This window comes from Ascaphus truei, chromosome 18 (assembly GCF_040206685.1).
Source record: "Ascaphus truei isolate aAscTru1 chromosome 18, aAscTru1.hap1, whole genome shotgun sequence".
NCBI classification, from domain to species: Eukaryota; Metazoa; Chordata; class Amphibia; order Anura; family Ascaphidae; genus Ascaphus; species Ascaphus truei.
Genome location: NC_134500.1, coordinates 35,663,775 through 35,675,318, shown reverse-complemented (window position 1 = coordinate 35,675,318; position 11,544 = coordinate 35,663,775). Strand labels below are relative to the sequence as shown.

The 11,544-nt window shown below is 45.0% G+C and overlaps 1 protein-coding gene across 1 annotated transcript in view; it reads left to right on the top strand.

Annotated features, from left to right (window-relative positions):
- The first annotated feature begins 937 nt into the window (after positions 1-937).
- The window catches only part of USP3 (ubiquitin specific peptidase 3), a 37,672-nt gene continuing 27,065 nt past the window's right edge, over positions 938-11,544 (top strand). Inside the window, 2 exon segments of the mRNA XM_075576095.1 lie at positions 938-1,132; positions 10,376-10,436. Coding sequence (XP_075432210.1) covers positions 1,042-1,132; positions 10,376-10,436 — 152 coding nt within the window. The 5' untranslated portion in view covers positions 938-1,041.

Below are 11,544 nucleotides of genomic sequence, written 5' to 3'. Positions count from 1 at the left end.
CGCTCACGTGACCGGCCCTGTGCTCCCGTGAGCGCCAAATCTAAAAATGTAATAAGACACACGCGTCCGCACGCTTGCGGAAGCGTATGCGAGCCCCTGCTAAAGCCGCTCTCATTGCGGCTGCAGGGGCTCACTGACAAGCGTCAGCACGCCTCAGCACGGGTCAGCGCCTAAGCGCTGACCCTGGACGCAGCCTAAGGGAAACCAAACACAGAAACATGCAACAAAAAGGGAACATTGCATACACATGTAAAAAAATGACATGTCTCCCTCTGTAATAGGGACAGTGACAGGATATCACGTGACACGCCTCCCTCTGTAATAGGGACAGTGACAGGTTATCACGTGACACGTGTCCTCCTCTGTAACAATGACAGTGACAGGTTATCACGTGACACGTGTCTCCCTCTGGAATAGGGACAGTGACAGGTTATCACGTGACACGTGTCCTCCTATGTAATAGGGACAGTGACAGGTTATCACGTGACACGTGTCTCCCTCTGGAACAGGGACAGTGACAGGTTATCACGTGACACGTGTCTCCCTCTGGAACAGGGACAGGTTATCACGTGACACGTGTCTCCCTCTGGAATAGGGACAGTGACAGGTTATCACGTGACACGTGTCTCCCTCTGGAATAGGGACAGTGACAGGTTATCACGTGACACGTGTCTCCCTCTGTAACAAGGACAGTGACAGGTTATCACGTGACACATGTCTCCCTCTGGAATAGGGACAGTGACAGGTTATCACGTGACACGTGTCTCCCTCTGGAATAGGGACAGTGACAGGTTATCACGTGACACGTGTCTCCCTCTGGAATAGGGAGTGACAGGATATCACGTGACTCTGCTGCCCTGAGGTCAGTAGGGTAAACAGTTGCCATGGAGACGCCTCCTGCAGACGGAGTGATACAGCGCCGCCCTTACGTCACCGCGCCCCGCCCCGTTACCCAAGCAGAAAAAAGATCCGGCCCGCAGCGCTGCGGCTCATGCCCGTTGCCCCAGGAGACGCGGCGCCGCAGTGTCCCTCCGCGCCGCCATGGAGTGCCCACACCTGAGCGCCAGTGTCTGCATCGGGCCGGACTCCGCGCGGTTCCCCGGCGGCTGCCCCTCCTCCTGGTGCTGCAGCGGTGAGTCCGGCTCCTCCTCCCCCCTCGGAGAGGGTGGGCAGTGCCGCCCGGGGGGCGGTTCTCAGGAAAGTCCCCGGCTCCGGGCGCGGCCTAGTCCCCCGCGCGGTGTTATTGTTTGAGAGAGAGGAGACAATGCCACGTACCGGGGTATACACACACTGTGCCTGCACGTACCGGGGGGCCGGGATATATATACTTATATACTCTGCCCACACACTCACGGACACCCCCCCCCCCTACTGCCTACACCTAAATGGGGGGCCTATGTATACTTATATACCTACAATACTGTGCCTACACAAAAAGGGGGGGGGGCTATAAATACTTATAATACTGTCTACACATACATGGGTGTATGTGTAAATATATATATACATATATATATATATATATATATTATGCCTATACATACAGGGGCATATATATAATCTCACACACATGGCTTGTGTGTATGTGTGTGTGTGTATATATATATATATATATATATATATATATATATATATATATATATTGACAAATCAACAAAAATATCTACTCGCCACCTAGTACCAAACGTGTGCTGCTTGGGCCAATATTTACTCGCCCGGGGGTTAAATCCACTCGCCCGGGGCGAGCAAATGTATAGGTTTGTCGAACACTGTGTCTGTGTATATATATATATATATATATATTTATTGTGTGTGTGTGTATATATATATATTGTCCATACAGGGGGTTTATATATACAAATTCATACATACAGGGAGGTGCATGTGTGTATATGTGCTGCCCACATACAGGGCGCTTGTGTGTGTGTGTGTGTGTGTGTGTGTGTGTGTGTGTGTATATATATATATATATATACCCATATAATTTACAAATACAGTGGGCTTATGTGTATATGTATATATAACAAGGCTGAAGTCAGATTTGTATTAGTCCTCTATAGCTTTTTTTCTTGAAAAGTTTTTTCCTTGGGGTTAAATGGCTTTGGGCCACCGAACGCGTCGGGTCCCTTACATACTGTAACACCCATTTGGCCTGGCCCAAACCAGGAACCAATCTGGGCCTGGGTTAAATAAACAATGCATTAACACATTTCTACTAATAAACAAAGGTAAAAATGTAGAAATTGATCCATGTTGTACACTCCCCTTCAGCTGTGATGTAAATAAGCCGATCTAATCCTCACTGCACGGAATAGATATTAAAGAGATCAATGTTCTTTAAAGAAATATTGTTGCCCGCGTAAAGTTAAATGTCAGGGATCAGTTATAGTTTGTATTTATTTGTGCCACTTCACATATTATTTAATAGTTGTTCTAATAAATGATATTTTAATTGCTGCTTCTGTCTTTATCTTAAATTAGGTTCTGAATTAAAAAAAAAGCCTTTTTAAAAAAAACAAATTACATTGAATATTTTGAAACAATTATTTACGTAGGCAGTGAGATCATAATTGTGCTCTAATTTTAGGGCCCGGTGGTTCAAGCGCCAGGAAACTGAATTTAGCCGCACCAATTTTGCTGCAAAATGGCGTCATATTTACCGAACCCAGCTTCTTACACCCTTGAGTAACAACGCTAGCGTCACGCCAGACCTGGCGGTGTCTTTGTGGATTGAGAGGCAAGAAAGGGGTGTGCAAACGTGAACAGTTTGGTACATCTCCTTATATTATGTCATTGTATACCACGTATGGGACCTCCTCCCAAAACCCGGCGCGTTACAAAAATGACGCAAATTTGCTCCAATATTGCCTTCGGGTGGGATAAATGAGGTAAAAGGACGTCTGATATAAAACCCCATCCGATGCATCCATGTGCGTTTTCTTGGTGCCCACATTTATATTAGTCATTCATTAGCGACCTCTTTGTTCGTAGGGTTACTCGCTAATAACCGCTGGTGTCTCGCGTGTTGTGCAGACGCGTCATGGACGGAAGTTGTGTTGTGATGTATATTATAGACATGTTTCACAGCTTTAAAATCATTTTCGTATCTTGAGATCACCGGATGTGGCAGAACTCGCCGTCTCCGCAGCTCGCGAATCCACGACACTGGTATGAAGTATGTAAGCAGTTTTCCCTCTCTAAACATGTTGGTGAACCAGAGATTGCGGCAGTATAATCACCACTACAGGAATGTGCTTCAGCGCAGGTGGCTCAGTCATTATATCTACCACCAGTGCTGAAGCAGGGATATCCTGAAAACCTGACCGGTTGGGGGCTCCTGAGGACTGCAGTTGGCCACCACTGGTTTAAGTAAACCCTTTGCACTTTAGGTGTGCGTCTACCCTCTTTTTTTGGCTACTTGCTGACTAATGTAGTGGAATCCCGTCACAGAGGAATGACCCCACCATTGGCTACCGAGTTTCAGACATGGAAATTATTCTACGTACTGTAGGTACCTGTGTTGATATAAATGGGGGGGGAGAGAATTAGTGGCTGACCTAGGCAGGGCGCTCAACATCGGTGGATCTAGAATGGAAATTTGTGGGCCAAATCACTGGCGTGTTAGTCACATGTTCAGATGGCCAAATCCTTTTCGAGCCGGGCAACAGTTTACGTGGGCTTTAAAGATGCCCATCTATGGACACTCCCGGGAAACAGGTGGGCAGAAGTAATTTAACGCTTGTAAAACTGTACTGCAACTACTTGGTGAAATTGTTTAAAATTGACACCAGAGCCCACGTTGGCAGCTGTTTTGATGCCCAAACCCTTTTTGGGCCAGATTAAATACAAGTAGGGTTTAGGTATGGGGCCCACATCTGTGTATAACCCATGTGGCGTTGATGGCACAGTCATTTAACCCTTAAAATACTGCAGCAACTTGTTTGCATTGGTAAATAGTCGCACTCATGCCCAGTGTGGCAGCTGTTTGGAACTCCCTTTTCATCCAGGCTAAATAGAAATGGGTTTTGTCATCGCGTTCTCACTCTTTGGACCACCTACGACACTGTGGCTATACAAAAAGTCATTTAACCCTTCAAACATTGCAGTTACGTATGCAAATTGTACACAAATGGCACGTATGCCCAGTGTGATGCACACATCAGTTTTGAGCAGGGTAAGGGCTACTAGGCTTGACATAGGAATTCCTCTTCGGTGGCTACCTACTGTGCAATAGGTGTCCCAAAGTCATTGCACCCTGGAAATACTGCAGCTACTTAATGAAATTGGTTAATGTTGGCATCAATTCCCAACTTGGCACCTGTTTCGATGCCTAAATCCCTTTTGGGCCGGGCTAAACACAGGCTTTATGTAAGGAACGCATTCTCGCGCACACTCACTCTCGCGCACACACCACACACTAGAGTGTGTGTGTATTACATATTACATACATATATTTCTCATCTGTGTATATATAATAAAAGTCCATATTTACAGTTGTGTGAAAAAGAAAGTACACCCTCTTTGAATTCTATGGTTTTACACATCAGGACATAATAACAATCATCTGTTCCTTAGCAGGTCTAAAAATTAGGCAAATACAACCTTGGATGAACAACAACACATGACATATTACACAGTGTCATGATTTATTTAACAAAAATAAAGCCAAAATGGAGAAGCAATGTGTGAAAAACTAAGTATACCCTTACTGCTTCCATAGGAATTAAGATGCTATGTAGCAGACAGGTGCTGCTAATCAAATGTCCTTGATTAATTGATCATCATCAAGTGTGACCACCTCCTATAAAAGCCAAAGTTTTAGCAGTTTGCTGGTCTGGAGTATTCAGGTGTGTGTTAACACAATGGCAAGGAGGAAAGACATCAGCAATGATCTTAGAGAAGCAATTGTTGCTGCCCATCAATCTGGGAAGGGTTATAAGGCCATTTCCAAACAATTTAAAGTCCATCATTCTACAGTGAGATTATTCAAAAGTGGAAAACATTCAAGACAATTGCCAATCTTCCCAGGAGTGGACGTCCCAGCAAATTCACCCCAAGGTCAGACCGTGCAATGCTCAGAGAAATTGCAAAAAAACCAAGAGTTACATTTCAGACTCTACAGGCCTCAGTTAGCATGTTAAATTAGAAACAATTAACAGTACAATTAGAAAAAGACTGAACAAGTATAGTTTGTTTGGAATGGTTGATAGGAGAAAGCCTCTTCTCTCTAAAAAGAACATGGCAGCACGGCTTAGGTTTGCAAAGTTGCATCTGAACAAATCACAAGACTTCTGGAACAATGTCCTTTGGACAGACGACACCAAAGTGGAGATGTTTGGCCATAATGCACAGCGCCACGTTTGGCGAAAACCAAACACAGCATATCAGCACAAACACCTCATACCAACTGTCAAGCACGGTGGTGGAGGGGTGATGATTTGGGCTTGTTTTGCAGCCACAGGACCTGGGAACCTTGCAGTCATTGAGTCGACCATGAACTGCTCTGTATACCAAAGTATTCTAGAGTCAAATGTGAGGCCATCTGTCCGACAGCAAAAGCTTGGCCGAAATTGGGTCATGCAACAGGACAATGATCCCAAACACACCAGCAAATCTACAACAGAATGGTTGAAAAAGAAAAGAATCAAGGTGTTGCAATGGCCCAGTAAAAGTCCAGACCTCAACCCGATTGAAATGTTGTGGCTGGACCTTAAGAGAGCTGTGCATAAACAAATGCTCACAAACCTCAATGAACTGAAGCAACGTTGTAAAGAAGAGTGGGCCACAATTCCTCCACAACGATGTGAGAGACTGATAAAGTCATACAGAAAACGATTACTTCAAGTTATTGCTGCTAAAGGTGGTTCTACAAGCTATTACTAAGGTATACTTAGTTTTTCACACATGGCTTCTCCATTTTTGCTTTATTTTTGTTAAATCATGACACAGTGTAATATGTCATGTGTTGTTGTTCATCTGATGTTGTATTTACTGAATTTTAAGACATGCTAAGGCACATGTTATAACATTGTTATTATGTCGTGATATGTAAAACCATAGAATTCAAAGAGGATGTACTTTCTTTCCCACACAACTGTATATGAATATACATAAAAGCATAACCAGGTCCAGCAAATTAGGATGCCCCCTCATGGGGAATAAAGGCATTAAAAGGAACAACAAATGGGTGCAACATGCACCTTCATCATCCCTGATCCCTGAAGGCTCGCACAAATAAAAGCATTTCGTTAGCCACAGAACAGTATAGAGTATTTGTTTTTTTTATATATATATATATATATATATATATATATATATATAATTCCAATTTACTGTGTCCTATAATCACCTTCTGCCATCTTAATACCACGAACATTGCTGCAGCAAAGTCTGTGTCCTGTGTTTCTTCAATTGAACAAAAAAACAAAAACTCCTTTAAAGTGTAGTTAAGATTGGTAGCAAAACCTTTAAAAATCTGGAAATGCAGATGTTAAGGTGACACACAACCTTATCCCCCCCCCCCCCCCATGCGTTGCCGATGTCACAAATTATATGATCACATCAGAGAACATGGAACGCAGACCCAAAGAACCAGGCTTCTCCAGACTATATCTCCCCCAGCCCGCTCCTCAAACATCAGGCTTTTCTGGACCCTTCTTCCCCCACCTCCCCAAGCACCCCACCTCTCTGATACCGTCTCCTCTCGCTCCACAGAAACATAAGGCCTCTCCAGTTCCCTTTCTCCCCCAAGCATATGGCTTCTCTGATCGGTTTCTCAGGTGCTGTTCTGGCCCAAGCACACCCTGATAGATGCGTAGGGACAGGCAGGTTAACTCAATCCCATATATCAAGCAAGGGAACCTTCTTAGGCCTTGGCCATGTTTGGCGCTTGCTCGCTCTCTCTTGCTGCCGCTCGCTCTACCAGGAGCTTTTTGCTGTCCTTATAGAGAAGACAGCAAGCGTTTGGGTGGCGAGTATCACTGTGTGTGTGTCACTTGGTAGCTGTGTGTGTGTGTGTGTGTGTGTGTGTGTGTGTGTGTGTGTGTATTATATAATATTTTAAAAATTAAAAAAAAGACAAGTGAGAATAAATTATTTATTAACATTGTGCAACTTTGATAAATATATTCACGCACACACGCACACACACACAAAGGCACACACACACACACATGCATACACACACACACACACACAAAGGCACACAAACACATGCTTACAAATACACGCACACAATGCGCACACACACAAAGGCACACACACATGCATACACAAAGGCACACACATACACACACACACACACAGGAGACATGGATCGGGGCAGAAGGGGGACAGACCGTCAGGGGGCGGGCGCGTCACTGGCCGGGGGCGGGCCAGTGACGTCACAGAGCTGGTTCGCCCTCACCGGCAAGTTTGGGAATTTTAAATTCCCCCAAGACCTGCGCTTCCGCAAGCGCGCGGAAGCGCAGGTGAGCCCCTACTAAAGCCGCTCTAATTGCGGCTGTAGGAGCTCAGTGCTGAGCGGGAGCGCGCCTCAGCGCGCTTCCGCCAGCAAGCAGGTAACATGTCCGGGGCCTTACTTGCTGAAGTGTTTATTTGGGGCAACAACATACAAATAAAAATGAGGGAACACTGGGACATGAGAGCAATGGAGGGGATGGGGAGCTATGGGGGAAGTGGGATAAATGCAGGATATAGGGATAGGTAAAAAAACAGTCACTTTACCAGGATAGGAGAGATGACTGCTCAGGATGGCTGCTGGTACTAAAAGGCATGCTGGTCTGAGCTTATGGGAAAATAACTGGGACAATACTACCTGGCAAGGGGAGGGGGAGCAGTCCATCCTGGTAAAAGGCAGGGGGATTGCCAAAGCAACCCACAAGGGATCGCAACATTGTTGCAACAGCTAGGCTGTTGCAAAAAACAATCCTGTTCCAGGACAGGTGCCTTTCTCCACCTGCCAGCCAGAAGCAGGAGGCTTGTCCAATCCCTTTCTCATCCTTACCTCAGGCTTCTCCGGTATCTCGCACTCCACCACTGCAGATGCATCAGGCTTCTGTGATCCCTTTGTTCCCCTTGCCTCCCCAAGTATCTGCGGACACCTTATCCCTCCAACCCCGCACAAGTACCAGTCTTCTCTGACCCCTTTCTCTACCCACCCTCCTCATCCCACGAGTATCAGGCTTCTCCATACCCCCACACTGCTCCCCAATGCTTGGTTGTGGTGATGGCTTTGGAGGAATGAACTCAGTGCTGGTCGGAGTGGAACTTTTCCACGAGGCGATAGTAGAATCTCTAGTGTGCTACATACATCCTGATATATGTAACGTCAACTTCACCATTTATCCGCTCCACATTCAGTGATGTGATGCGATCATGTCATCAGTGATGTTCTTTGTGATGTCATGTATGATGACATACATGTATCTCTCTTTTTTTTTTTTTTTTTACTAATAACTTATTTTTTCTACTTGTAGCCTCTCCCAGCTTGACATTGGAAACAGTCCTCTGTGAGTAGGTTACTGGCTCTGCACTTCTGGTTAACCAGGATGTGCTGAAAAGGCTGTTTAATACTTATTTATTTATTTATAAAATATTTTACCAGGAAGTAATACATTGAGAGTTACCTCTCGTTTTCAAGTATGTCCTGGGCACAGAGTAAAACAAATACGGCCGGCATACGCTTGTAGGGCTCCAAGTTTAAAGAGATACTGAGCAAAAAGTGACTCAATGTGTGCGCTCATTTGCATGTCATTACCCAGAATCCCTGGCTGCAGTGGAAGCGCTGTATGCTAATAGATAATGGGAAAGGGTGTGTGTGTGTGAGTAATGTATTTTTGGGTCTTTGAAAGCTTGTGCAGTTAACCGAAACCAAAAACAATTTCCCTGCCCAGATAGATCTTAGTAAATCCCTGGTCGGTGAGCCAGACCGGCGGAGACCAGGAAGGGGCCTCCCGTGTCTGCGTGTGCAGGGGGAACACGGCCTCGTTGGCTGTGGAAGTGGCCCGCTCCGCACTGATTTTGCCTTTTTGGGGGCGAGGCTCCCTTTAGTTCGTTTCCGACTTCCACTTCAGAACGTGACCCCTCCGGCAGCCCTCGCACGCCCTTCATAACGTCAGCTTAACAGGTGTCCCGAGTATTTTGGATCTCATGAAACCAGCTGCTTTCTTCCCCTGTCCGGTGTGATTATCCGGACGTCCGCGCGTGATATATTTCTGAGCTCATCTCCGTCTGACGCTGCACGGCGGGAAGAACCTTGTAACTGGGTTCTGGACCCGTTTGTTTTTTTCAGGCATTGCCACCGCTCCTGGGGCTAGATTAGAGATTTTTCGGGAGATTTTAGCTCGTGGTATCTGCTTTCTGTTGCTTTACTTAGGAGGGTGTCGGGAGCTCCCTTCCTAAGCAGCCATCCTCTGTGACGTCACCGGAAGTGTCCTCATATGATGACATTTCTAAAGAATATTCTTCTTTATTTATAATGCGCCAGTGAGGGGGGGGTGTGCAGGCAACAATAAGATTGCAACGGTAACATACACCAGTGCAGTCGGTAAGGAGGGCCCTGCTCCCAAAAGCTTACAATCTAAAAGAGTGGAACTTTTAAGATGGAGGCTTATGCGTTTCTCGGAGCTATTAGCCGCTGGGACGCTCTTCTCCTTGTAACAGACGCTCCAATGGATGTGTGATGGGTGGGAGAGAAGCTGATGTTGCAGGAAAGGGAGGGGAGTTAGGGTGTTTAATATTGTATAAAGGCATCTGAAGAAGGAACCAGAGTGGTCCTGAACCATCCATCCCCCCCCACCCCAGCAGTTCTCTTGGGAAATAAGCTGGACATTAAAATGTATAATTTTATCCCTGTATTTCTTGGGATTTTTTTTATGACTGCTTAACCTTCCATAGAGACCCCCAAAAGGGAAATATCTTCCATCCCATTCTCGGGTCCTTTGAAATAAGAGCCACGCGTCCCACCCCGTGTTTGCCCATCCTCCCGCCCGCTGTAAGACCTCAGACCCTATTAGATCTTCAGCGTTCTTTCCTACATAGGATTTATCCTTATGTCTGTCCCAAGCATGTTTGAATTCATTTACTGTATCAGCCACTACCACCTCCGCTGGGAGGCTGTTCCATGAATCCACCACCCTTTACGTGAAGAAGTCCTTCCTCAGACTACCCCTGAGGCTCCCACCCTGCAGCCTCCAAGAACGACCTCTTGTTCTAGCTCTTCTCTCTCTGATATATGCTTCCCTCCTGTACTGTGTTGAAACGCTTTGTTACCCGGTTGGTGCGGGGGTACATTGCAATCCAGTCTCCTTTTTGATACCCGACATTTCTACAATTTTTAATTTCTGATTATATATTTTTTTTTTTTTCCCCGCAGTGTGTCGCTCAAACAAAAGCCCATGGGTATGTCTGACATGTTCAAGCGTCCACTGTGGAAGGTGAGTGCGGGAGTCAGTGCTTGTCCATCGTCTTGTGTTGCTTACCTCACTTCCTGGCCATGTTAAGATGTGGACACATAAAAGGTTATGCATTTGGGAAGCAAGAATAAACAGGTTATTTACTAATTAAATGGGGCAAAATTAGGTCACTCCTTGATAGAGAAGGATATAGAAGTGTTTGTAGACAGCAGGCTTCACAATAGTGCTCAATGTCAGGCAGTAGCTGCAAAGGCAAACAAGATCGTATCTTGCATTAAAAAGCCAATAGATGGAAGGCAAGTAATCATTGATGCCCCTCTATAAAGCATTACTAAGACCACACTTTGAATATTGAGTACAGTTTTGGGCACCACTCCATAAAAAAGACATTATGGAACTAGAAAAAGTGTGGAAAAAACCCACCAAATGTAATAAAAGGGATGGATAATCTTTATGAGTACAGACTAGCTAATTATATTTGTTTAGATTAGAGAAGAGGCATCTAAGAGGGGATATGATAATTATATACAAATATACTTGGGTCAATGCAATGAGCTTTCAAAGGCACTATTCATCCCAAGGGCAGTACAAACGACATGGGGAGGAAAGGAGATTTCACCAACAACAAAGGAAAGGGTTCTTTACAGTAAGGGCAAGTTACAGTGTGGGATTCATTACCCATGGAGACTGTGATGGCAGATACAATAGATTTGTTCAAAAATAGGTTGGAAATCTTTTTAGAAAGGAAAGGTATACAGGGATATACCAAATAAGTAAATATAGGAAGGATGTTGATCCAGGGATTAATCCGATTGTCAATTCTTGGAGTCAGGGAGGAATTTTTTCCCTTATGAGATATCATTGGATAATGTGTCACTGGGGTTTTGTGTTTGCCTTCCTCTGGATCAATATACTGTAAGTACCGATATAAGATATAAGTATCTGTTGTCTAAATTTAACGTGGGTTGAACTTGATGGATGTACGTGTGTCTTTTTTCAACCTCATCTACTATGTAACTATGTAACGGAGGTCTTCATAAACCTTATTTGTTTATACAACACATACTGGTGTTGTCCTGTGAAGTGTAGTGATCCCCTTTCATGGAAGGCAGTCTCGCTCAATTATAGT